This window comes from Anolis carolinensis, chromosome 3, assembly GCF_035594765.1.
Source record: "Anolis carolinensis isolate JA03-04 chromosome 3, rAnoCar3.1.pri, whole genome shotgun sequence".
Classification (NCBI taxonomy): Eukaryota; Metazoa; Chordata; class Lepidosauria; order Squamata; family Dactyloidae; genus Anolis; species Anolis carolinensis.
In genome coordinates, this window is record NC_085843.1 from 79,282,682 (window position 1) to 79,309,333 (window position 26,652).

Below are 26,652 nucleotides of genomic sequence, written 5' to 3' on the forward strand. Positions count from 1 at the left end.
AACTTTGTTTCACATTATACTGGTTTACTTTAATAAACCAAAATTAAACAATTAATATTCATTATTATAGAAGCCTGTTTACATAGAAGTGCCCTTCTGATCAAGTACAGAGTTTTGAGGCCTTCCCATTGTCATTTCACTACTGTTCCTTCAGAAACACAGTACAATTCCAAGGCTCCTGAACAAACAAATCTTCTCCAGTTCAGCTTCATTTTAAATACAGAAATGTGTAAATTTATCAATGTCAAGCACATTTTCTAGCATACAAAAATAAATAACTTTGATCAATAGCATTTCTTTATTAATAAACAAATTATATGATTGGGGGAATATTATCTTGAGAAACCAAGTAGTAGAAGACAAAACCAACATTCTAAAGACCAGGGTTTTGCTCATTTAATAAAAAAGATGCATATCACCCTGCATTAATAGTTCTAACAAAATAAACATCAGGAGGCCCACAGGGATAAATTAAATGCCTATTAAGTGAAAACTGTACATGAGGTATGACTAGAACAAATAGGGGTTATACTATAACAAAAAAGGTATCTCTAGGAGAGACAAGGGTTAAAAATACTCTCCAGAAGGTCAACCAAGGGAGAATGTTATTTTAAAAAGAAAATGTGTACATCTTACCATTAAACAGTTATACAATATAAAGTACTGCCCACTCTGGATATGCAATAATGAAATGAAATTACATCTCCTCCAACAGTGCCGACTTGAACACAACCAACAAGAAGGTGCTTTACTATGACAAATCAGGAGGTGGACTGGTTTAAGTGCACCAATAATCTAAGTTATAAATAATTTAAATCTTAAGGAATCAAGCATTAAATTTCAGCAAAACATGTTAATCATAGCACTTTCAGCATTAACAATTTAATTCATTTTGAAGAAAAAACACAAACCACAGGGTATACTTACATGTTTGCTTGTTCGTAACAAAATGCATTCCCCCCCCCCCCCCCAAGCTTAGGCTCAAGTGATCACCTGTATTCTAATAGTCTTAAATTTACAGCATGGAAGCCATATATTAAAGCGTTTATGTATAAGAGCAACATCTTTTATCAACATATTTATAAGATCAGTAAATATTATTTATTACTGATTATTTCAAGCTGTTTTTCAGACATCTGTAGCACCGCTAATTTTTACAAGTTATTACATTATTTGGTAACCATTTGCCATAGTTGTTCTTTAAAACAAGTAACCACTTTGAGTTGTTCAGAATATACAGTATTAGATGCTAGACTTGTTACTGCTGTAACAAATCTTAAGACACACAGCTGTTAAGATTAATCAGTTTACTGAACAGCCTAATGCAGTATGACTTGTGTAGTGTATCTTTGCAGCACCGTAAAATTATTCACTTTATCCAATCATCCACTCACTTCTGCCACTTACTATAATTAGCAAAATACCATTACGGAGAAAAATTTTGCCCCTATAATGAGGCACATTTTGGCATATGTGCTAAATGCTGCTACACAGCCAGACAAGTGCAAGTTATAATATGAAAAGAAAAACCTCTGCATTTAACTTTTTCATAGAAAAATATATATATATATATATATTCCCTGAATTATAGGAAGAGAAGATCCCGTTTATTATTAATTCTAGTATCACCAGTAAAAGAAAAGTGGGCTACACCACAAAAATATTACATTTCACAATCATCTTCCTCATCTGCATATCTTACAGTTCTCCTGCCCCCATTTCTAGTTCTGATTTTGGAACGCCGATTTACTCTTCGATATTTTGTATACTTCAATTCTTCAGAATCATTCTCTTCATTTACTTTTGGTCGTTTTCTTCTCTGAGGTATTCTGGATGATTCAGAAAAGGCATCACTTATCGTTTGACTGACTGGAATGGCTTTCCTCTTCCTCTTTTTTGTTTTCCTGACTTCGCTGTTTTTTCCCAACTCTGTTTCAGGTTCTAAATCTGAAGAAATATTAGAACTGCATTCTGGTTCAGATTTTGAACTCCCTGAAGCTTGTGTTTTCTGGCTCTTTGATAAAACTCCTCCAGCACTCTTTGCCTTGCTCCTTACTGTTCTAACTATACACACATTTTCTGGATCAGAATCTCCGGCAGAGTTGATTTTTGCATTGTGGTAATCTGGAGATGACTGGCTCAAATCTCTCTGGTCCTCAGATGTAGTACTACTGAAGGATTCCTCTCTAGAAAATTCTACAAGTTTCTTCCGTTTTGGATAGATTCGAGTCACAGTTGTAATAAGTTGTTGCCCATTTCTGTGCTTGCTTTTTTGTTTTACCTTACTCTCTTTTTCAGAATCCAAATGTTTACTAGATTCTCCTGATTCAAATTGTTCTTCTTTAATCCTACGTTCTCCCAATTCTCCTTCACTTTCAGAGAGTTTAAGTGGATCATCCAATATCTTTCTAGCTGCAGCAGATGCATTCCGATCTGGCAATCTTCTGTTTTTGTTTGGAGTATAACCAATCTCTGAACTTGAATTTTCCTCTCTAGCATAAGTAATTAGTTTAATTTTGTTTGCAGCCACAGCAGCACTTCGGCGTGGTATTTTCTGTGCATTACGAGTTCTGACAGTCATTGCTTCACTATTCTGTTTTGCATAATATTTGAATTTTTTCCTGCCCCTGAGCACTATTTGACTTTGACTCATTTCTTGAGAAATCAATTCTACAAAAGAAAAAAAAGAAAAGTTAAAACTGATATAGCTGCAAGAGAAATTAATTAGTTCACTTTGACATACCACATGTAATTTGAGTTGCAGAGAATTCTAGCTAGAGGCTTGTGCTGCATACGTGCCCCTGTCCAGCTCCTTGCCAAAAGGAACAGATAAACAATCTCCAGCCACAAAAACAGGTTGGTTGCCTAATGTTGTTCTTCAACCTTTATATGTGAACTCACATATATAGGTTGCCTTGCACCTGTACTGAAACAGTCCAAACTTTCTACAGTTAAATTGCATTTTTTGATAGGATCCAACTCCCAATGAAACACTTAGCTCAATTCTAGAAGCAACCAACTGGCTCTGGGAAGTCAAAGAACATTCATACATGTGAGTCAAAGATAAATAAATATGCTTAAAAAGGGATACCATGATCACTGGTTAAAGAGAGCCTTCCACAGTTCTAGGTGCTTGGACACTATGCTATTTATCTCGCTTTCCTCTTCATCATCATCATCTATGGAAAACAAGAGCCCTTCTGTGTGGTGTTGGACATCTGGTCCCAGAGTTGGGCAAGACAAAACAGGCCCTTCTGGGGGATGCAAGAGTAGTGTTCAACGAGATGGCTCTAGTGTTGGCAGTAGTCTGTATATATAAAAGTCAAAGTATGTATGTGTTTCTTGGTTAGTTCCTACATGGCTTTATAGATCTGGATCATCAGGAAAAGGTAGAACCTGAAAAGACTTTTCCACCAGCACCATACCCATTTAAAATATCTGCTTTTTGGACTTATTAAGTGACCAAATATTAGAAATGACCAATAGTATTTTACATTACAACCATTTTTCCTCATCTAAAACAATCCCTCCACATTTGTGGGAGTGGTATAGGGTTCTCATGAAAGTGGAAAAGTTGTGAATATAAATAAAAACTGTGAGAACTCTTCTGTTGGTATTTCTAGTCCCCAGCACAGGGTTGTGCTGGAGGACCTAGAAATGCCTACAGAATACTATTTAATTGGTCACATTTAGAAAAGCAAGCAGAGCAGTGGCAAATACAATAATCCTAAAGTAATCAAATCCATGAATGCTTAACCATAAATGTCGAGGGACAACAATATAGTCTTATGAATCTGAGGATCTTGCTATGTACAGTAGGGGGGGGGAGTATTTAGTGAGATACAAATTGTACAAGTTCTCCCATTTAAAAAGATGAGAGAGACCTGTAATTGACATCCTAAGTAGACCTCAACTATGAGAGACAACATGAGAAAACACATCCAGAAAATCACATTGTCTGATTTTTCACGAATTTATTTGCAAATTATGGTGGAAAATAAGTATTTAGTCACCTACAAACAAGTAAGATTTCTGGGTCTCACAGACCTGTAACTTCTTTAAGAGGCTCCTCTGTCCTCCACTCATTACCTGTAGTAATGGCACCTATTTGAACTTATCAGTATAAAAGACACCTGTCCACAATCTCAAGCAGTCACACTCCAAACTCCACTATGGTGAAGACTAAAGAGCTGTCGAAGGACACCAGAAACAAAATTGTAGCCCTGCACCAGACTGGGAAGACTGAATCTGCAATAGGCAAGCAGCTTGGTGTGAAGAAATCAACTGTGGGAGCAATAATTAGAAAATGGAAGCAATACAAGACCACTGATAATCTCCCTTGATCTGGCGCTCCACCCAAGATCTCACCCCGTGGGGTCAAAATGATCATAAGAACGGTGAGCAAAAATCCCAGAACCACACGGGGGACTTAGTGAATGACCTGCAGAGAGCTGGGACCAATGTAACAAAGGCTACCATCAGTAACACACTATGCTGCCAGGGACTCAGATCCTGCAGTGCCAGACGTGTCCGCCTGCTTAAGCCAGTACATGTCTGGGCCAATTGAAGTTTGCTAGAGAGCATTAGGATGATCCAGAAGAGTATTCGGAGAACGTCATATCGTCAGATGAAACCAAAGTAGAACTGTTTGGCAGAACTGTTGGGGGGGAGAAAGAATACTGAGTTGCATCCAAAGAACACCCTACCTACTGTGAAGCATGGAGGTAGCAACATCCTATTTTGGAGCTGTTTCTCTGCCAAGGGACCAGGGCGACTGATCCGTATACATGAAAGAATGAATGGAGTCATGCATTGTGAGATTTTGAGTGCAAACCTCCTTCCATCAGCAAGGGCACTGAAGATGAAACGTGGCTGGGTCTTTCAGCATGACAATGATCCCAAGCACACTGCCAGGACAATGAAGGGGTAGCTTCGTAAGAAGCATTTCAAGGTCCTGGAGTGGCCTAGTCAGTCTCCAGATCTCAACCCTATAGAAAACCTTTGGAGGGAATTGAAAGTCCGTGTTGCTCAGTGACAGCCCCAAAACATCACTGCTCTTGAGATATCTGCATGGAGGAATGGGCCAACATACCAGCAACAGTGTGTACCAACTTTGTGAGGACTTACAGAAAACGTTTGACCTCTGTCATTGCCAATAAAAGATATATAACAAAGTACTGAGATGAACTTTTGTTATGGACCAAATACTTATTTTCCACCATAATTTGCAAATTAATTCGTGAAAAATCAGACAATGTGATTTTCTGGATGTACTTTCTCATATTGTCTCTCATAGTTGAGGTCTACCTATGATGTCAATTACAGGCCTCTCTCATCTTTTTAAGTGGAGAACTTGTACAATTGGTATCTCACTAAATACTTTCCCCCCCACTGTATTTAGTACTGTGTGCGGCCTCCGAATCATTATCCCTTCTGTTAACCTTGCACTATTTCTGATCTAAGCATCATGATCATCAGCATGACAACAACCTACAACAAACCACCACTACCAAACAGGATACAAAGGAATTATTGTAGCATCTCTGAGACTAATTGAGAGAAAGTAGTTTGTAGCAGAAACTTCCAAAGACTTCATCAGATACAAGGAGATTGAGTCCATGAAAGCTTATACTACAAGCTTCTTTTTTTCAAACCAAGAAAGGTTTGAAATGCCACAGGATAATTTTATATTTATGTTGATACAGACTAAAGCAGCAACATCTTTGAAGTAAGCAAAGTCTAATACATTAATGCTATTGTATTACCTTTCTTAGTTACTTCTGCTTTTCTTTTCTTTCTCTTGTGTTCAATCATGCCATCACTGTAACTGCTACTATTGGAATTTGATTCATTTTCCAAATTGGAAGGGCAACTGGTGTCTACAGTGCATTTTGATATTGATTTTCTAGAAAATCCCTTGCTGTAGGGCATAGAGCCTATTCCATCCTCTCTGTGTTCCACATCGGTATCTGTTGTGGCACTGATGTGATTTGGGGAGCTTGATTTACTAGAAGTAGTTGTAGTCTTCTGATAAGTATGTCTTTTCCCTACTTTTTCACTGCACTGAGATTCTTCTTGAGATTCTGAACTGGCTATAGTATCCCCTGCAAGAAATGTATCATTATTTTTATCCTTTAATGTATGGCTCTTTGGGCTTCTCTTAGAAATTTTCATTCTGGGTTTTATACAAGAGGATTTATCATGGACAGTTGTATTTTTGTGTCTAAGGGATTTAATAAGTCTCTTTTTTCTTGCAGCACTTTCAGAATTTGAACTATTTTCAGAGTCACTATCATATATCCTGGCAGGAAAACTCATTGAACCTGATAAGGTGCATTTTCTCCTGATGTTGTGTTGGTTTTCTTCTTCCTCTGACTGTTGACTTGCATCTCCTGAGCTGGCTGATTCCTCCCTTCTTCTTGAAGAAACACTGTGATGGTTTAGTTTTCCATTCTTGTTTGCAGAGTCTCTGGCTTCCAAGGTAGGGAAGTCATTTACATCACCCATCAACTTCAATTTGTTAATTGCCACAATTGCCCTTCTGCATGGTAATCTGTGTGAATCATGATGAACACTATTTTGCATTTTACTAAGAGTCACTTCTTTTTGAGAATCAGTTTCATACGACCTTTTCCTGGTTGATCTTCCACGCCCATTCTCTTGGCTGACACGTTCTATAAAGAAATTAAAAAGTGTCCTTAGAATGAGAAATCACAAAATGTGTAACTCAGCTTTAAAAAGTTATTTGTTGGCAGATATTTGCCAAAATAACGTAGTAAATAGTCAAAACATGATAAAAGCATGCAATCCACTCATAATTAACGCACCTTCACATAACATATCAAATCAACATAAGGTTTGACAATACATTCAACAGAAGGTTCACAAAACCTTTAAAAGGTAGGGGTTTTTTTACACAATATTGTTTTTAATATCTGTACACTATCTTAACATCTGTACACTATTTTACTATCTGTAAAGCTAATCTTAATCATTTATACTGAGCTTAATTTGTAATTCTGTAGAAAGCACGTTTAAGAAACATATTAAGATAACTCTTTTAAAAATCAACCATATTTACAAAGCTTAGCAAGGTTATTAGGGATGCAATCCTGAGTGGATTTAGGTTGGTTTAACTCTTAGAGATAATGACATGGACATATTTTATTAAACAAACTGAAATCTAATACATTTCACTTTTATGGCAACAATTCCCATGTGCATTACAAAAAAAGAGCATTTTAAAACTAAAGAATGCAAAAATTACTGGGCCTGATCCATTGATACATCACCTTTCTTGGTAGCTTCCTTTTTCTTCCTTTCTGCTGAATTACTGCTATCCATTTCTTGTTCTAAATTAGATGAGCAGTGATAGTGATTGCTGGGTTGTCCTGAAGTCTTAGGAAAGCTTCTGTTCTCTGAAAAAACAGCATTTTTATCTTCTTTCTCCGACTGTCCTTCCTCTGAATCACTCAAAACTTTAGCTTTCCTGCAGTGAGTGGCTGACCTTTTTGGTAAACTACTGTCCCTCTCTGGCTCAGAATCTTCCTCAGAGTTGCTCCTGGTGTCTCTTTTGTGTAAAGATGTAGTTTTTTTAAAAACCCTCTCTTCTGGTATGGGGCTTTGAGGGCTGTCTTCTGAAGAGCCAAATGTGTCCTTTAATTTGGAAACAACTCTCTGTTTATGACCATTAATATGATAGCACTTTGGTGTTTTTTGCATACCACATTCAGAATCTGAACTTCCACTTTCAGACTCTCTAACATGCCTTTTTCGAAGAGAACTATCTTTACAGGGTTTTCTCATGTTAGATTGTTCTTTCTCACTTTCAGATGTAAAAGAACTTTCTTCATCACAGTCTTTTAGCAACACTTTTCTGGCTGCAGCAGAGGCACTACGATGAGGCAATATTCTGTTTTTACACCCAATAACAGCACTTTCTGAGCTAGAGCACTCCTCTTCTACATCACTCATAAGTCTTAATTTATTAGCTGCCACAGTAGCACTTCTACGTGGAATTTTTCTGTGCCTCCCACGCCTGTTGTTTGTAGTTTCATATAGCTCCTTTGAAGTATCTGTTTCTTTCACTGGTATTCTTTTCCTGGCAGTCCTCTGACTATTTTCATTCTCTTCAGAAGCTAGGCACAATACAAATGTTCACAAAAGTCAAATATTTTTGAAATTGTAGACTACTCTTAATTTATGCTAGGCTTTTTATCAAACTCTACTACTGACATTTGAATCCCCAGAAAACTATTTAAATATTAGTTCTCACATAATTGACAACATATCAGGGAGAGTTATCCAAAAAGATCTCGAGAAGAATGTATTTAATATGGCAGTTTCCTAAGCTAGCATATATGCAAATGAAAAATTCCAAAATTGCATCCTGGCAGTTACTTTGCCTCTTTTAATTTCATGGTGTAATTTGAGCTACTGACGTTGACCTTTCCATACTTACATTAGCACAGGAAGTCCTCTTGTTGTATGACCTCTCCATATCTCCTATAGCACCCAGCAGGGAGCACTCATAGCCATTTAAACTACCAGATGCTATGTTGATGAACTAAATAAGCAAGAAAAGTCTCCAGGGAGACTTATGCTCTTTTTCATACTAACAAAAGCACTACAATTTAATATTAGACTGTTTTTAGAATGGTGATCTGATTACATTTCCCTTTGCTGTGGTATTTGTTATAACCTAGTGTGACTATTAGCTTTAACATCTAATAATAATAATAATAATAATAATAATAATAATAATTTATTTCTATCCCTCCTTTTCTTCCCTTGGAGACTCAGGGCGGTTCACAACAGACAACGGCAAATATTCAAAGTACATTTTATCGACTTGTGGGGGGTCACAATAGGCCCTACTGAGCCAAAAGATATGGTCATTTTAAAATATGAGAGCTACATACCTGGCATAACAGAGTAAACAACTCTGGTTCTATGATCAACATCTTTTTTTATTTGCTTTTGATGATGTGCTCTATTTCTAGTAACCCTGAAGTTTTTCTTTTTCCCATGTGTTCCATTATACAGTAGAGGAGATGAAATAGCTGGAGAACTTTCTTTGCTTTCCTCTGAACTACTTGAAGATGAATCCATTGTTGATTGTTCTAGTTCACTTTCTGTAAAGTTAGATATTTACAACTTGAAAGAAGTATCCAGATTTAACAGCATGGGAAGTTAAAATAAATTTTGAATTGTTCTGTATTCTTATGACAGCCAAATGCTATTCTGAACAAATTGTTGCTAACGATCGATATCAAGTATTCAAAATTCTTGAGTTCTAAGAAATACAGTAGATTATTCACTTCAATGAAACAAACATTTGTGCCCAGCCATAAAATAAAAAATCAAGACATGTGAAAGAAGAGTTATTGGGAGTTTAACAGTGAAGAAGCACTAGCAGCAAATCCACTGCTAATGTTCTTGTTGTAATGAAGGGGAAAATGCTTTCAAAATGCAAGGAAGGACAGGAAAAAGTTGACCATCATTTGGTCTCCCAAAGGTACCTGATAAGAGGTAGGAAATGACAATGCCCTTCATCTTAAATTCTCTCTTTCCTACTCCCTGCAGGAATCTGCCTGCTTCAATTGACAGTCAAGTTGAGATACAGCAGAGTTTGCAAATACTATTACAAGTTTTTGCAACATGTTTTCCTCATAGATTACTCACCTGATGATAACGTGGAACCGCCTAGCACAGCTGTGCTCCTTGTTCGTGCATATTTCCCAAAAGAAGATTCAGAATTGGAGTCCGAAGACAAGTTGGCAATTCTGCGGCTAGAGCTGCTTGTATATAGTTTATGGCTTATACAGATGCTTCTACTTGAGTTATTTTGGTTAGATAAGTCTTCTGCCTCAGACTGAATGTTTGGCTGAGATTTGCACTGCTTCTGCTTTGAATTTCTTGACAAAAAGTAAGACAATGTGCACTTTATGAATATAGATTTTATAATATTTCTTTGTGTGTTTTAAATGTTCTTCAACTTTATGGAATACTGCAAATTGTACTGTGAAATTAATTTTAAGATGCAACACAATTTTAGAAAGTATTCATAAATAGAAGTGTCTCACCCACATTGCCAGTAATACATATAAAAATTAAACTGAAGAAATATTTGATAATACATTTTCTGTTAACTTTTCCAGTTAGCCAACACCTCTTCATCTGATCAGATGCACAACTTTATGCTATGCTACTTTAAAGTGGAATCTGAGGTATGGCTACTCAAAGGTTTGTTCGATAGTTCAACGGCACCTAACCAAAACTAAGTGGATAGGATTGCAACTGCAGATTATCAACCTCAAAAAATTCACCAACTGTGAAGCTATTGTGAAACAGAATTGTTCATCTACTAATGAAGAGCACTTGGGATAATTACACTACTCTAAGTACAATGGATATTGTCATTACTGGTTCCTTCTTGCAGCCCTTTGAACTGCTAAAAAATTATTCGCTGAGGGGTTTTCTAATTCTCCAATGCAGATTTTGCAAAAGGACAGATTGCTTATGTGTAAACTGGGGTCTATGCCTTCACAAAAATGAGTTCGTCATGCTTGTGCAGAGATCCTACTGGAATGTTCTAGAGCAGAGAGGCTGCCCCATTCTCATACTGCAGTTGATTTTCCCCACCAAGCTAACATCCCTAATTTCTAAATCTGCCGATGATAGAGACCTAAACAGAGGGGAATGCAGGGTGGGTTTGTGTGATGGCACAAAGACCACATGAAGAATCACAGTTACAGGTAAGCAGCCTGTTAAATCATCTTTTGTGGTCTCTGGGCCTCACACAAATAGATTACTATGAAGCTTAGCAATGAGTGGTAGGTCAGGTCACTGCATAACAGAATAAAGAATAGCCTGGCCAAATCCACGCTCTAGAGTCCAATCTGTAATGTCTGATAAAAGTTCTTCATGGTCTCTGCCAATCACACAATTGGGAGTCTGCATCGATGGATGACATGGAGATGGAACACACTATGTGCTGACGTGTCAGAGTGCAACTGTACCAAAACAGTCAGGACCAAAAGTTGGAGAAGTAATTGTAACATCCGTCCTCCTTGTGACCTGCTGCTACACATCTTGGATTTATAACCCTTGGGCTGCTCATTGACTTCTCTACATGGACATAATTCTGGTTTATGCTTCTTGATCTCAGACTGTTAATTATTGTAGAATCTGTGCCTCAATTTCTGAAGTCTTCTAAGAGTGGGGCAATAAGTCCAAAGCTTGTGACATCATGATCTTCAGTATCAAAAGATGCTACATTGGTCCTGACATTTCTGCTACCAGTTTCAAAACCAAAAAGGGCTTTGGATTTGTCACATGATTTAGTAATAAAATCGATGAAGACCGATTTTGACAAGTTGCTTCTTGATCCAAAATGTTGATTGTTGCCAGAGGTGGAACCAAAGATAAGAAGCCCAATTCTTCAGAGCTCGATTAGTAAATCAGCAGCAGATTTGGTGTATCTAGTGTTATGCTCTACTCTAAACAGAATAAGCATTCAGTATGGCAGTTAGATAATTTTTATATAAAAAGATAGAAGCCGCAGAAGGGGGAAGAAGTTTTTGGTACAGATAGAGAAAAATATGAAGTAATTAGTGAAATATTAAGAAAGATTAAAATAGAGGCAAAGCTATTCAACACTAGTGATGTGCGCAGTATTTGTTTCATCTGTTTCATTCATCTATTCATTCAGTATCGTCCATTCGGATGCACTAAACAAAAGATGCCATTTCTGGACGAAACAAAAGGAGACGCGAAAGGGAAAGCTGCACAGTCATCGTGCTTGCTTTCATTTTACTTTCGGCCTGCATAACAATAAGCAGGTACTGACAGAGGGCTGCTTTCCCATTATAGCTGATGTGTACCAATGGGTGTTAATAATAATATTAATAACAATAGTTATTCTGGGACCCTAAGCTGAGTCTGAGAGAGGTCTGCTTCCCCATGACAGCTGATGTGTACCAATGGGTGTTAATAATGATAATAATAATAATAATAATAATAATAATAATACTCTGAGGAAGACCCAAACATTTTAAAAGTTGGTGGGCTAAAAGGAGGTCGAAATGCCCTCCGTATATGGTGATTTTCACCCTGCTAGTAAGTAAGTAAGTAAAACTTTATTATCTCTCCCCGAAGGGACTCAGGGTGGTTTACATGCATAAAAACAGCAACATACATTACAAGAAACACATTATTAAACAAAATTAAAGACCTATACAGCTAGTAAAACAGTGAAGACCATAAGAAACAATCACAACAACCAGAAGGAATACATAATCAGAAGGGTTGACATGGATCGTTATTAGGGATAGACGATCCTTGTACAGCATGTACTAGCCCAAAAACCGAGCGCGCGCGGGGGGGGGGGGGGGGTGAGGCTTGGAAGCCCTCCCACTGCAGCCAATGGTACGAAAATTTACGGGTTTTTTTGTAAGCCAGATGAAAATTCTATTCATATAGGTGCTCCCATTTTTGAAAACGGGGACAAATACAAAACTGATACAAAATGAATGAAACTAAACAAAACGAAAAGCAATTCCATACAAATGCACAGCAAGCAAAAGCTATTCAACACTAGACCACACTGAAAGAAGTGACTTGCTTGGCAGACAGAGAGAAACTGAAGGGATGATAACTTAGTGGTTAATGCCATGCACAGTACAAGGAGGGACAGGGTTCCAGAAAGCTACTCATCTCTAGAACATTTTGTACACTGGTACAAAAACTCATTTGAGTGAGACACAGAGATCATGAAGAAGAACCCTCATCCTAGTTCCAAGAGTACAGCCATTTCTGCTATTAGAATTACAATGTTAGATCCAAGTTTGACTCAAGAGATTACCTGAGTGATTTGGTAGTAGACTCTGCAGACTGACCCTGCAATTTCCTATTGAATCTCTGACTTCTCCGACCTCTCTGCAATCTTTTGTTGTATTTTTGTCCATTTCTGTAGTCAGAAAGGAGTTTCCTTATTTTTTCCTCAAACAGTGCAGATATTCTCAATGTCATGCTGTAAATCTATATTGGGGGGGGGGGGGGGGGAGAGTGAAATATTTGAGCCAAGTTCTCAAATATAAAAATAAACACAATTCATAAATTATGTGAGATTTACCACTTAGTTTATACTGGTCATTATGGATTAGTATAAAACCAAGTTATGTAAGAAAGTTAAAACACATTACCTAAATTCTGAGCTTATAGCTAATTTCCATAGTTTAACACTGCATCCCAGAATTATTTATTTACTTTCAGCATTTCTACCCCCGCCTTTCTCACCTCAGGGGACTCCATTTAGCAAACTATGGAGAGCTATTCTGCCAATAGTTTGGCTCTCTTTATATTACAACAACTCTGGCTGGCATCAGGCAAATGGGTGCTCCCCTCAAGCCCAGGCCAAGCTTACCTGGTGCCCTTCACGTCCTGCACTGCCTGCGCCGCTTGATGTGACTGAACAAAAACCCTCCTCAGAGCCACAGTAGCGGCTTCTCTTTGTACCCGGCCCAGCCTCAGAGGCCGGTGGTGGCTCTCACTCCCTTTCCTCAGCTCCCCTTCCCTTCCTTCGCTCGGCCTGAACGACGCTCCCCCTCCTTTTTCCACTCCCTCATCCAGGGCTTTGGCCACTCATCCCAAACTGAGGCAGCGGCCTGGCCTAGTGGAGCCCCTTTTGCTGCACTAGCAGCGCCCACCACACTACAGCAAATGTTTCATCCTCGGCTTCTGCACCTGGCTGTGCAGGAGCCAAGGATAAAAAAAGTCCTTCTTGGCACGCGTCCACGTGTCAACAAAAATGGCTAGGCGTGTCAGTGCTGACACGTGTGTCATAGGTTCGCCATCACTGACCTAGGTTAACACTGTCCCTCACACTTAAAGGCCATCTCTGCCTCAGTTCTTCTTTAATTAATCTAAATGCAAATTTGACTGCTATGAAAAACAATATAGAAATGTTACCTTGGACCTCTTATTGGGGGTATAAGCTTTAGCATTGCTAAATATTAATCTGATATCTTTACATAGTTCCACTGGTGTATCATAGTTTCCAGCTTCTAGCGTCTCCTTTACAGTGCTCAAGTCCATTGGTGTGTCTATAATTTCCCTGTAGTCCTAAATAAAGAAACCAAAATAATTACATAATTTAAACATTTTGTAGCTGAAAAATAAAATGGGGGTGGACTTCTGTTATATGCATATGCCTCTTGACAAAGCCAAACAGGAGAACACAGTTTGCAGTATAAAACAGGTGAATGATACAAGCAATAATTTGTGAGATAAATAGACAGATAGACACAGTTTTAAACATGCAACCTTATGGGCCAATTCTGATATTATTATTTCTTATTCCATCATAGGAAGTAGTATTTGAAGAATGTTAGAACAAACTATGGAGACAATTCTGGAAATCTGAGAATAAATCTCAAAACTCTGCAACTTTGCAATGTCTTTCCCTTCCATTCATACTTTTCCAAATTAGTTATTTTGTGAAAGAATTTCAAAGTATTTTAAGGTCTTTTGTTTTAACTTGCAGAACATTGCCTTGTTGAAACTGGTGTCAGCAGGTTTTATTCTTTTTAATGTTTAAATTTGTACTGTTTGCAATCTTCAGTTTTCCTGAAGAGAGGAAAGATACAATATTCATGAAATGAATTTCAAACTGAGGTTAGTTTGGAACACTTTATGCATTGTAGTATTGGTGACAATAATATTAAAGTGAGGTATTTTAATGTGAATTTATACATGGAACAATCATTTGCATTTAGCCACTATTCATAAAGCTTTTCCATCTTGATATCACTTCTCGTCATCCAGGATGACAGGAGCTAGAGTCCAAAACAGGTTTGGAAAAGCTGATACAAGGCCAAAAGGAACTGAATGTTCTGCATTATTAAGCTCAAACAAGGAACACACCTTGTAATTCTCCTGGCTGTTTTTCAAGTTATGAAACTCAGAGGAGATTATCTCTATAAAGTCTCATCAGTGAAGAGTAACTTACTTGGTACTGATTCAGATCAACAGGTTGTCTGAATGGCTCAGAATCCTCACATTGGAAAATTAAATTTATAAGTTCCATGCACTGCTTTTTCCAACTATTTCCATCAAAGCTGTGTTTCACAATGGTTTTCTTCTTCATGGTCTGCCGCTTTAAGACAGAAATATAAAATGCCTAAATAAAACATTAAGGAATGGTCCAGGCAAACCTAAGACACTAGGATATAACATCAATATTACTGGACTATAATATACATTATACAACTGCAAAATTGCTATTGTCTTCTGGAAAGAGTGGAAATTATGGCTGAATCAGGCTGACTTACTTTTTTAGACCGTGCTCTTGGTGTATAGGCCTCTTCATCATCCTACAAAAACAAAACAAAACATTTTGAAACATTACGGAACAGAGATAAAGTGCCAGATACCATCTTACTCAGCAAATTCACAATGCTAAGTCAATGCTGGTATGATTAAAGAAAAACAGAGCTCTAAAACAGCAGCACTGTAAATGAAAACATGAATAAAATAACAATGTATTACCAGATCAGCTGCATCAGTGCTATCCTCGTTATTTGTTGCAATAGACAACTCAAAAATATCTGTACAGTTTGGGTTTCTGGAAAATAAAAACATGTTTAGGAAAAAAACTTCAGTTCTTCGCTATACACAAATCTACAGCTAACATAGCAGAAATTTGTTTTTGGAAATAATGTTGAACCAGGAACATATTTTTAAATGCACTTGCTATAGCGAACAAACAATTCTGGTTAATGTTTCAGCTCACTTTCTAAGACAAAAGGAATGATGTAAAGGTTGGTAATAATAGTAAGTGATAATACAGCCAACCTGATAACTTACATGTTTTAGAAAGAAAGTGAAGACCTGGCTATGCGAGCAAGCATTCAAAGAATAAGTTTCGTTGGCTTCGACTCGGTCTGGACTAAGGTTTATGTACAATGTTTTGTGGATGAATGGCTCAAGTATTTTGTATTATTTTAAATCTGTATTTAATTGCTTATGTTTTATTCTTTTGTATTGCTGTGTATTGGCATTGAATTCTGCCAGTTTTGTAAGCCGCCCTGAGTCCCTTCGGGTGAGAAGAGCGGGATAGAAATAATGGAAATAAATAAATAAATAAATATCCACATAACAATAGCTACTAGAAGCAATAGCATGTCTATATCAAATATGAGCTATGTTTTAGTTATTAGCTGAAAAGCCTATAATTAGTATTTTTAAAGCTGCCCTTGCAGAAACTGGTATCATTAGCAGTGGCCAAAAATAACACAATTCTGATTTTATTTTGAGCACTGAACTTGCATTCATTATGAGTTGGAATACTTTGCTTACCTAATGAATTCTAAGAGTTGATCTGTGATTTTCTGAGCAGACTTGGCAATTGTGCTATTGGGTTCATTGAAGGTGCGGGCATTGCTCTCAATACATCTCACTTCCCAAATCAATGCAGAGAGTCTCCTATAATGAACAGTATATAAACAGGATACAATTTAAAATATCACTGGAAAGAGTTATGGAAAAATATTACTAAAACAGGAGATCTTTTAAGTGAAAGAATCTGAGTTTTCGTTGATTTGATGTTCTAACAAAACAGCACTCCACATAAAAAATATCCTATATTTGCCATGTTTGAGTAGAACTGTGACCCAATATAACACATTTTAATCGAACAGAAAGTCCACATACAAATATTGAAAGAGGATGAAAAACACAAAAAGTGGTAAGAAATAGCCAGGTGTATTGTTCCACATTCTATAGTGTAAGAGGGTGATGAAGGCAGAGGACCCAGCCTTTGAAGACCGCACATTCCCCTAATTCAACAGGAAGAGAAACAAGTGGTGGCTCAAGGCTTGTTGATGAACATCAGCCAAGTGTTTGGGAGGGCGTGTATGAAGGATGAGGCTGGAGGAAAATAAAAATGAAAGATGAAGAGAAAGGAAGAGAGGAGGAAAACCTGCCTTTGAATCTTTCTGTGATGAGACTGAAATAAAAGGACTATTGTGAGCACCTTAACAGCTTGCCTGTTTCTGATTGAAGACTTGTTATCCTGCACTTACATTACTCACATGGCCCTGGAAAGGCTTTTAGACATGCATTCCCAAGTGTATGCCATCCCTCCCCCAAGAAAAGAGGAAAAAACTCTCACATATGGTTACAAACAACTCACTGTTCCTTTTTACTACTAAAAATACTAAGATGCTGTGGCTAAAGCAATGACCTGTATCATGGCAGTTCTGAAGGATGAATATGCATCATGAAGAAGACCTTTTGAAGATCTTACTCTGGATTTTCCAGCTTAACATTCAAAGTTTAAACAATAAGCAACAACTTCCAACTGAAGTTAAATTTGACTGTTTCCTGAATGACACATGGTACTTTCAACAGTTCACTCTATATGAATATTCTTCTATCATGAAGATTTTACAAATATTCTTTGAGAAGATACATACTGATAGCGTAACTTTTCATCACCTTTTAAAAATGCAAAATATTCTTTCTTTCTAAAGCACCATCAGACTAACCTGTAAAACCGGTTAAATAGTCGCATCCGAATAGTCCAAAGGTCTGTTGGATAAGCTATTACTGTACTGTATTTTGGATATGTATTCAGATCAACTGGACCAGCAAACGGTGCTGAAATATCTGTCAAAACAGTAATTTCAGTCAGTTAAAGCACTTCAAATGTGTCATACTAACATTTTCACAAAACAAATCACACAGTCTTTTAAAAATGAGCTAAACTTTGCTTGGAAGACTTAAAACAAATTGAAACAAATTGCATTTACAATCACAAGACATATATGCAGGAAATATCCTAATCCTTAATCCATCCATCTCATCTCCTACTTTCAAATATATTTCTTAGATTTCTAGATCCTTACCAAGAGTTAGAAGCTGATCAATTGCAGAAATAATTCTTTCACATTCTTCATCCTGGGATTCCTCTTGCCATTCTCCCTTTTGAGGTTTGTATAATAGTTTTGCCATCTCTTCGGCAGTCACAGAAACACTGGCTCCCAGTTCATCAGGTGGCTCAACTACTTATTTTCAACAAATACAGGGGATAAAAGGGAGGGAATAAAATGTAGCATTTTTTTAAAATGCCCATTCTTATGATACAACCTGAAGATGACAATATCATTTCTTTTTCTTAAAAGTGGATAAAATTGCAGTCCCTTGTTTATCATTGCCTATTCAAACATGTAAACTCCTAGGAATGATTCCAACTAAAAAGAAGTCAGGAATACATATGAAGTAAATGTCATAATTAAAGTGTGTACTGCAAAGACACCTCCTTTTTTTAAAAAAAAGAGCTATTATTGACCAAACTCAACTGAGTTATTTGAATAATCAAAAGGAGCACACATCAGCTAAACTGTTACTACTACAGCTTCACTATAATGAACTAAACACTCATATGTTTTACTTCATTTGCAAGCACACTTTTAATATATTTGTGAAAGATTTCAAAGAAAGCATAATTAATATATATCAATTAAACAATATTATGGACAGGCTGCCTACCTGTAACTATATTTCTTTGACTGGTCATCTGTGAATTCACACAACTGAATATTCTGCACCTGCACAAAGCCTCTTTGAAACCTCCTAGGATATTTTTTTTTGCTGTAACTTCACCCAATTTTCCAAGTAAATCAGTCCCCGAGTTACAAACATCCAACTTAGTTAGGAACGGGGTGAGACAACAGGAAGTGAGAGAAACCCACCCCTAGGAAGGGAAATTCTCTCCGGAAAGAGTTCTCACTGAAGCTTTATCACCAATTCTTGTTTCCACGATATGCCACATTTTTCAAAATCCAATGATCATAGGGACAGTGAGGTGTAAAAATGTACCTGTTATGACTTACACATTTACCTTCAAAACAAACCTACAGAACCTATCTTGCTTGTAACTTGGGGACTAACTGTACATAAAAGGCCTGGTTGCTGCCTAAATCCCTTAGTCTTGAGGCTGCAGCTACAGCCAGTGAGACCAGAGGTGACATGATCCCTCTGTAGAGAGTATAGGCAGGGTATTCACAGGTACTCTATTTCTTTGAGGTTCTGTAGGTTACAGGGAAACAACCTGACCTTTTTCTTCATCATATCTGTGAATCACACAATGGGGGCGAGTAGCAAGCTAATCAGAGGCAGAACTTATGACACATAGTCGACCAGCATCTTGGATGAAAAAATAAGGTTTTTATTCAATAAAGAGCACTGTCTCAACAATAAAGCTTTGAAAGGTCACCCATTTCTTTTTGCATATTTCAATACCATAAAACAGGTAGAAATGAGCAGAAAGTACACAGGCAATATTGTCATATGCAAAGCACACAGATGAGTAAGACACCTGACTATACATCCAATGAGATGAATAGATCAACAGTATAGTCTGGACATGAGACTGGTTACAAATGTGAACGTCTGCCTAGTGAACATTGCATTTCATAGAGGTACAATAAACAGAACCATGGTACAACACACAGCAGATAGGATACATATTCCCAAAAACAGGGTTCAGAGATATCAAAAAATACAGGGCAGCAGAACTGATCAATCAAGCGAAGTGTCCTTCAATGATATAGAGATCAAACAATAGTGAGACACAAAGGTGGTGTGCTTCACATAGCCGCCTAACAGATCATATCCAGTGACATACCTTGCAAAAAGGCAGTAGATGTCGATGCTGCCCTAGTCCCATGGGCCCAAACATGGCCTGGCAGTTGCTTACCAGCAAGTTGATGACCCAGTTTGATAGTGTGAGCTATGTATTTGGACAGTCTTTGAGGAGACACAGGGAGTTCAAGTTTGTCAATAGCACAGACAATAAACAACCTATGCAACCTTGAGGAATCAGTAGTTTTATTGATATAGAAAGACAACGCACGTTTTACATCAAGCAAGTGAAGTCTCCTCTCCAGGGGAGAGGCTGGGTTTGGAAACAATGCTCATAACACAATGTCTTGGTTTATATTATTTTATTTTGGGTTTTTGTTTTTGTTTTTTTGCTGACGGCGCACCTCCTCCATGTATTCAGGTTCAGAGGTGGAGGCGTCCCAGCGGTTGTTGAGGATGAAGAGGTTTGGGCACAAGAGGCGGATGCTGACCTTGTAGAAGAACTGCTTCTCCATCTGCATGAGGGTGGACTCGGCGTTGGCCACCAGGATGAAGACATTGGCGTCCAAGCAGTACTTGTCGATCCAGCTGTCCAGTTCGGTGGTCACGTCGATCCCGGGGCTGTCCATCAGCACCAGGTCGTCCTTGAGGGGGCACTTGGAGTTGGGCCACATGATGCTGACAAGCCCGCCGGATGCCAGCCGCTCATACTGGTGCAAGGCGGGCGCCAGTTGGTTGGCCGTCTTGACGCTCTTGCGCTCCTTGGAGCCTTTGGTCAGGAGGAAAGCGTCCTGCCCGTCGGTGCCCTCGACCCGCAGGAAGCAGTTGGTGGTGTGGCTGATGCCGGAGGGCAGGACCTTGTCCCAGAGCATGGCGTTAATGACGGTGCCCTTCCCGTTGCTGGTCCGTCCGAAGAAGGCCACCTTCATGTGTCGCCGGGCAACCACCTCGCTGATGCCGCTGATCTTCGAAAGGTATCCTTTGACCTCCAGCACCTGTTCCTCTGTCGTGACTGGGTCCAGCTCCACATCCCGGTGCGTCTCCTAAAGGAAAGCGGCGCTCTCCTGGATGTAGGCAGCCAGCTGCTTGAAGATGCCGCTGACCTTCTTCTTGGCGGTCACAAAATGCTTGAGCGGAGAGGCCGCGGCGGCTGCCATCTTGCTGTGGCAATGCTCCTGCTTGGTCCCAAAGAGGAAGGAGGAAGAAGCCGGGCGAGAGGAAGGCAACAGGCGCTCTGTCACCTTCCTGCTCACCGCACATGCGCCGCCCCTCCTAGCAGGAACCCTGCCCCGGGAGGTGACGTCATAAAGGAGGCGCCTGGTGGTGATCATATTATTGTTTATTGGTGGAGATATAGGCTAGGAAAATCATTCCAAAGACATGTGCTAGCACAGCACTGACACTGAGGGGTTAGCTACTGAGAGTGTGGCGAGGCTGGACCAGAAATGTCATGTCTGGCCAGGTAACAGTGACTAATCCAGATGTCATATCCGGAGGTGTCAACAGAAATAAGCATGGAAGGGAAATGATATAAAAAGACAGTATGTGCTTGATACTCTCTATTTTGTCAGGACCATGTCTGTGTGCTAATCTCTATAGGTAACTGTAAATATTTTGGAACAGGAATAAAAATATGTTGCCGAGGACTCTTGGCAGAGAAAAAGTTACAGGGTGTTTAACTATAGCACAGACGCAGAAAGAGCAGAGGTGCAGCAGTTTAAAACTGCATGCCTCAGACAACTTTCATTTCTGAAGGCTGCAGAATACAGGAGTTCACTTGAATCCCAAGTGCCTTTTGGGGACCCCTAACATACATGAAATTAGCACAGACTGCTGTCTTTCTTCAGGATTGTGAAGTACTAAGAAAGACATGCTCAATTGTAGTCTTTTTTTGTATAGAGGCTCTATGGCTCACTTTTGAAGCAACGTAGTGACCTCTTCCAGGACAGCTAAAGGGAGAGCAGATGGAAAAGCTTCTGTTGGAGCCTGTGCAGGCGCAATAAACCCACTTGTGAGATTTCACAGACCAAGAAGAAGGAACTGTGTTCTTCATTTCAGTGCAGTAAATATTCTGAAATATATTCCTCATAGGCGTTCTTTCAGAAAACATGTTATAAGCATGAGAATTACAAGATATACTGAAAATAGCAAGTTAGCAAGAAAAAGTCTAGCCAATTATTTTTACATACCATTCTCTGGAATCAGTTCCATGTCCCAAGGGCTAAGTCTTTCAATTTCTCCATTGTCCCATCTAATAAATAGAAGGTAAAGCAACAATATTTGCAGACAGAAAAAACTGCCTTTAATATAAGCCAATGTAAAAATACTATTTTTAAAATACAGGTTCTAGGAAACTTAATGGGTGTGAAAAGGATTACAAATAGTAAAGCACATTTAAATTAACATAAATAAAAGTACTCTCATGGAGAAACACATTTTTTAGTTCCTTTTCGCTCGGTGACTAGAATATCACTCTGTGTTTGAGTCTAGGGAAACCCATTTCAGCAATCTGTTTTATAGTTTGCTTCATATTTCTCCCTACTGATTTATATCTGTTTGGTCATGTAACTGTATTTCCAATTTTTATGTATGGCTGTGAAAGCTGGACAATGAAGAAAGCTGATAGGTAGAAAATGAACTCATCTGGAATGTGACATTGGAGGAGAGTTTTAGGGATGCTGAGGACTGCTGAACAAATAAATAAAAGGGGTCTAGATTATTTTAAAGGATAATATTTTAATCTACTCATTTTAGTGTCTATATCTGGCAGGTTTTATAAGAGCCGATCCAAAAGACTCCCATTTTGGGGACTTTCTGCTTTTAATGTTTTGAATAATTGATCTTAACGTCAATGTTGAGGATTTTCTGCTTTTAATGTTCTTAATGTTAATATATTTCCTTTTTTAAAAAAAAAAAAAAACAACAAAACCCTGATTTTAATGTTTTAATACATGTACTCCTGGTCTGTGATTGTCACAATAAAATTCATTCATTCGTCTAAAGTAGTGGTTCTCAACCTGTGACTCCCCAGGTGTTTTGGCCTACAACTCTCAGAAACACCAGCCAGTTTACCAGTTGTCAAGATTTCTGGGAGTTGAAGGCCAAAACATCTGGGGACTCACAGGTTGAGAACCACTGGTCTAGAGCAAATAAATGAAGCCAAGATAACTACATGAAAACTATCATAATTTGGATATATCATAAGACATGATTCACTAGGAAAGACAATAATACATGGTAAGGAAGAAAGCAGTAGGAAACGAGGAAGATCATATTACTGATGGACGGGCTCAATCATGAAGCCATGGCCCTGTGATGACAAAATGATTTGTAAATCTCTCATTCATAGTGTCACCACTAATTAGTCAACTTGATGGCAGATAGCTACTACATCATTGGTGGAACTTTACTATGATAATAATACATTTTTTCTAATGAAAAAAATGTCCCTTTGATGAGGATCTGTATTTTCTTTCTGAATGTAAAACTAGGAACAAATGAATAATTATCTCATAGATGCATCAAGCAACGTATGTTCACGTCTAAAATATTTTGAACGGAAAGACTCCTATTCAAAGGCAACTGACACAATCCCTTTAAATCCAAACTAAATCATTCCAAATCCTCTGATTCTAAAAAGATAATTTTATATAAATTAGTCAGCAGAAGAACTAACATTTGAGCAAAGGGAGGACTAACAGTTCAATCCTTATGCATACGTATTCTGAGATAAGATCCACTGTCTTCATAGAATCATAGAATAGTAGAGTTAGAAGAGACCACATGGGCCATCCAGTCCAACCCCCTGCTAAGAAGCAGGAAATCGCATTCAAAGCACCCCCGACAGATGGCCATCCAGCCTCTGCTTAAAAGCCTCCAAAGAAGGAGCCTCTACCACGGCCCCGGGGAGAGAGTTCCACTGTCGAACAGCTCTCACAGTGAGGAAGTTCTTCCTGATGTTCAGGTGGAATCTCCTTTCCTGTAGTTTGAAGCCATTGTTCTGTGTCCTAGTCTGCAGGGCAGCAGAAAACAAGCTTGCTCCCTCCTCCCTATGACTTCCCTTCACGTATTTGTACATGGCCATCATGTCTCCTCTCAGCCTTCTCTTCTGCAGGCTAAACATGCCCAGCTCTTTAAGCCGCTCCTCATAGGGCTTGTTCTCCAGACCCTTAATCATTTTAGTCGCCCTCCTCTGGACACTTTCCAGCTTGTCAACATCTCCCTTCAACTGTGGTGCCCAAAATTGGACACAGTATTCCAGGTGTGGTCTGACCAAGGCAGAATAGAGGGGGAGCATAACTTCCCTGGATCTAGACGCTATTCCCCTATTGATGCAGGCCAAAATCCCATTGGCTTTTTTAGCAGCCGCATCACATTGTTGGCTCATGTTTAACTTGTTGTCCACAAGGACTCCAAGGTCTTTTTCGCACACACTGCTGTCAAGCCAGGCGTCCCCCATTCTGTATCTTTGATTTCCATTTTTTCTGCCAAAATGGGAGTGGAGCTTATTTCCTAGGAAGCACGTTTACAGTTGCAGCTCAATCTTTGTACAGTTCCATCCAAAGCAGTAATGATTTCCCATATTCCTCTTTATCCAGCTATTTTATTACATTATATTTGAGATTTCAAATTAAGTGTATACTCAGTATAGTTTTGCTCACTGCAAAATCCAGAATACATAAATTAAAAAGTCAAGAGAGGGCTTGATTTTCTTATTGTCATCCCAATCTTCATTATAAACAATTACACACTTTCACTGCCACACACTGCAAATGTTTTTAAAATGTGTTTTAATCATCAATCTGAAATGACCAGCTTAAAAAAAAACACCATGCACGTACTTAACACTATAGCACTGGAAAGGGCTGTCCGGATATTGTGGTTGATAAGGCTCTTGGCTCAAAACAGTTCCAAACCACCAAGCATCATCAATAATTGAACGAAAGCGGTCATCTGTAAGAAGAAACACCATCAGATATTATACAATTCGGAATCAAGCCTTTTCTAGCATTAGGCCACATACAAAATGGTAACTATCCATTTCATTTTCTAACCAGTTGCTCTCAAATACAAGTGCATCAAGCTGTGAATTGTATTATTTGCATTCTTCTGATTATCAAAGTAGGCAAAGGAAAAACCTGGAGGACTCAAAATTCAAGTTCTGAAAACTTGGAGTTTACTGTAAAGATAAAGGTACATTTTCCAAAGTACAAATTCCTACTTTTTATGTATTAAAACACACTCAGTCATTCCACTGTCCAATCAATCAATGTTCAATGGGAAGTGTTTAAACTCCTAGCTGGATTCCTATAATGAATGCAAGTATCAATAGTAAAATATTACTACAGTAGAGCCCCACTTATCCATCATAAACTGGTGGGCAGAATGTCGGATAAGAGAAACTGATGGATAACAAGGTGGGTGCTCGCTCACCCACCCACCCACCCTCGCTCCCTTACCAGGCTGGGTCCTAGCAGCAGCAACGGCAGCACCGGGACCTGGCGGGGTGAGTGAGTGCGGGAGGGCCTGTGCCGCCCTCCTTCACTCGCCCACCCTCCATCCCTCACTCACTCACCTGGCTGGGTTCTGGCAGCACTGGGACCCAGCGGGGTGAATGAGTGAGTGAGTGAGAGAGAGCGCAAGCAAGCGAGCGAGGGCCTTTGCTGCCATCCTTCACTCGTCCACCCTCTGTCCCTTGCTCACTCTCCTGGCTGGGTTCCGGCAGCACCGGGACCCGGTGGGGTGAGTGAGCAAGGGCCTTTGCCATCAGATAATACGGAGTGTCGAATAAGTGGAAGTCGGATAAGTAGGACTCTACTGTACAAATGTTACACTATTCCTTCCTATTTTACAGCATTTGACAATACACTTCTATCATTTGAGAAGGATACACTTACAAGGCTGCCAGTTTCTTTGCCGAGCTTCATCATAAAATTGACGTAACACTAGGAAATCAATAACATCTGGCATATCATGGTATCTAGAAAGAAGATTAGATTTAGTTCTCTGATTTACACAATGACCTATTTTCTGCATATATTTTCTATATGGAAATCATACATACTTAAGAGAAAATGACTTGTCCTGAAGATGCCCTGTAATATGATCCATAAGAGTAAGCTTAAGACAGCATAAGGTAGGAGGACCAACTTCATAACGTATCCCAACGATTTTTACCAATTCTTGTTCCTGGGCAAGAAGATACACACACAATGAAGATTCCCATTGATATTAGTATAATGGCACTGTTTATAATTGTGCAGGAAAGGCATTCAGGATATATTTCATATGTTAAAAACAAAAGCACTCCATTTGTTCTACATGACTCTTTAGATCCAAAACACAAATCCCTACTGAGATGGAAAGTAACTGAACAGAGGTGTCTTTATTCTGAAGCTCAAGGAGGATAAAGACAGTAGTTGCCAGGCAATAAAATAGTCTATCTGGTGGTCATGCTCTGCTGCTAACAGTGGTCTTGTTTTCCTCTCCAATAAACTTTCCCCCAAAGCAACTTGTGGATGGTGAAACAATCTCCCTCTGGAAGTTTCCAGGAGTAGAAATAATCATTTTAAAAATATTTGGTAGTGAGGCAGGTGACCATCAGGAGGATTCTAGCGTTATAAGAAAGCCCCAAAGGGGCCACATGCAGAACATGTGGCACAATTTGCCCATTCCTACAATAGTGGAATGTCATAGTTTTAAGTGGAATTACAGTAAGTAATACATAAATCTATGACAGCTAGCAAATTATATTTGAAGTAGGAAGCCTAAATTCCTCACTATGCTATGAAATTCACTAACATCCTTGTCAACTTTACTGTTTTTGTAAGGCAACTGGTAAGAAAAACTCTAAGTTACTTTGCAAAGGAATATACAGTGACAAATCAGCCTTACCCTAAGAACTACTTTTCGCCATGGCTCCTTATGAGGATTCAGCTTATAAATATTGTTCTTTCTCACCGCTTCAATATAAGATTCATGGCCTTGTCGAAAATATATCACCTA

General features: G+C 38.7%; 2 protein-coding genes across 3 annotated transcripts in view; both read right to left on the reverse strand.

Moving 5' to 3' along the window:
* Nucleotides 1-275: 275 nt before the first annotated feature.
* The window catches only part of brwd1 (bromodomain and WD repeat domain containing 1), a 75,212-nt gene continuing 48,835 nt past the window's right edge, over nucleotides 276-26,652 (reverse strand). The window contains exons 25-42 of one of the 2 annotated variants that reach the window (XM_062975100.1): nucleotides 26,542-26,649; nucleotides 25,712-25,836; nucleotides 25,545-25,627; nucleotides 24,489-24,600; nucleotides 21,837-21,898; nucleotides 17,910-18,065; nucleotides 17,550-17,670; nucleotides 16,360-16,485; nucleotides 15,550-15,625; nucleotides 15,333-15,374; nucleotides 15,011-15,157; nucleotides 13,972-14,124; nucleotides 12,866-13,041; nucleotides 9,685-9,917; nucleotides 8,922-9,134; nucleotides 7,293-8,138; nucleotides 5,766-6,674; nucleotides 276-2,670 (exon numbers count right to left, since the gene is read on the reverse strand). In XM_062975100.1, the coding sequence (XP_062831170.1) occupies nucleotides 1,664-2,670; nucleotides 5,766-6,674; nucleotides 7,293-8,138; nucleotides 8,922-9,134; nucleotides 9,685-9,917; nucleotides 12,866-13,041; nucleotides 13,972-14,124; nucleotides 15,011-15,157; nucleotides 15,333-15,374; nucleotides 15,550-15,625; nucleotides 16,360-16,485; nucleotides 17,550-17,670; nucleotides 17,910-18,065; nucleotides 21,837-21,898; nucleotides 24,489-24,600; nucleotides 25,545-25,627; nucleotides 25,712-25,836; nucleotides 26,542-26,649 (4,695 nt within the window). In that variant the 3' untranslated portion in view covers nucleotides 276-1,663. Of the gene's footprint in view, nucleotides 2,671-5,765; nucleotides 6,675-7,292; nucleotides 8,139-8,921; nucleotides 9,135-9,684; nucleotides 9,918-12,865; nucleotides 13,042-13,971; nucleotides 14,125-15,010; nucleotides 15,158-15,332; nucleotides 15,375-15,549; nucleotides 15,626-16,359; nucleotides 16,486-17,549; nucleotides 17,671-17,909; nucleotides 18,069-21,836; nucleotides 21,899-24,488; nucleotides 24,601-25,544; nucleotides 25,628-25,711; nucleotides 25,837-26,541; nucleotides 26,650-26,652 lie in introns of both variants that reach the window. The other variant, XM_008107507.3, reaches the window with a different exon arrangement.
* Nucleotides 18,076-21,819, reverse strand: LOC134297467 (mitofusin-2-like). Its single transcript, XM_062975110.1, is given in 1 exon segment — nucleotides 18,076-21,819. A coding segment is annotated over 1 exon segment (969 nt). The 5' UTR covers nucleotides 20,979-21,819; the 3' UTR covers nucleotides 18,076-20,009.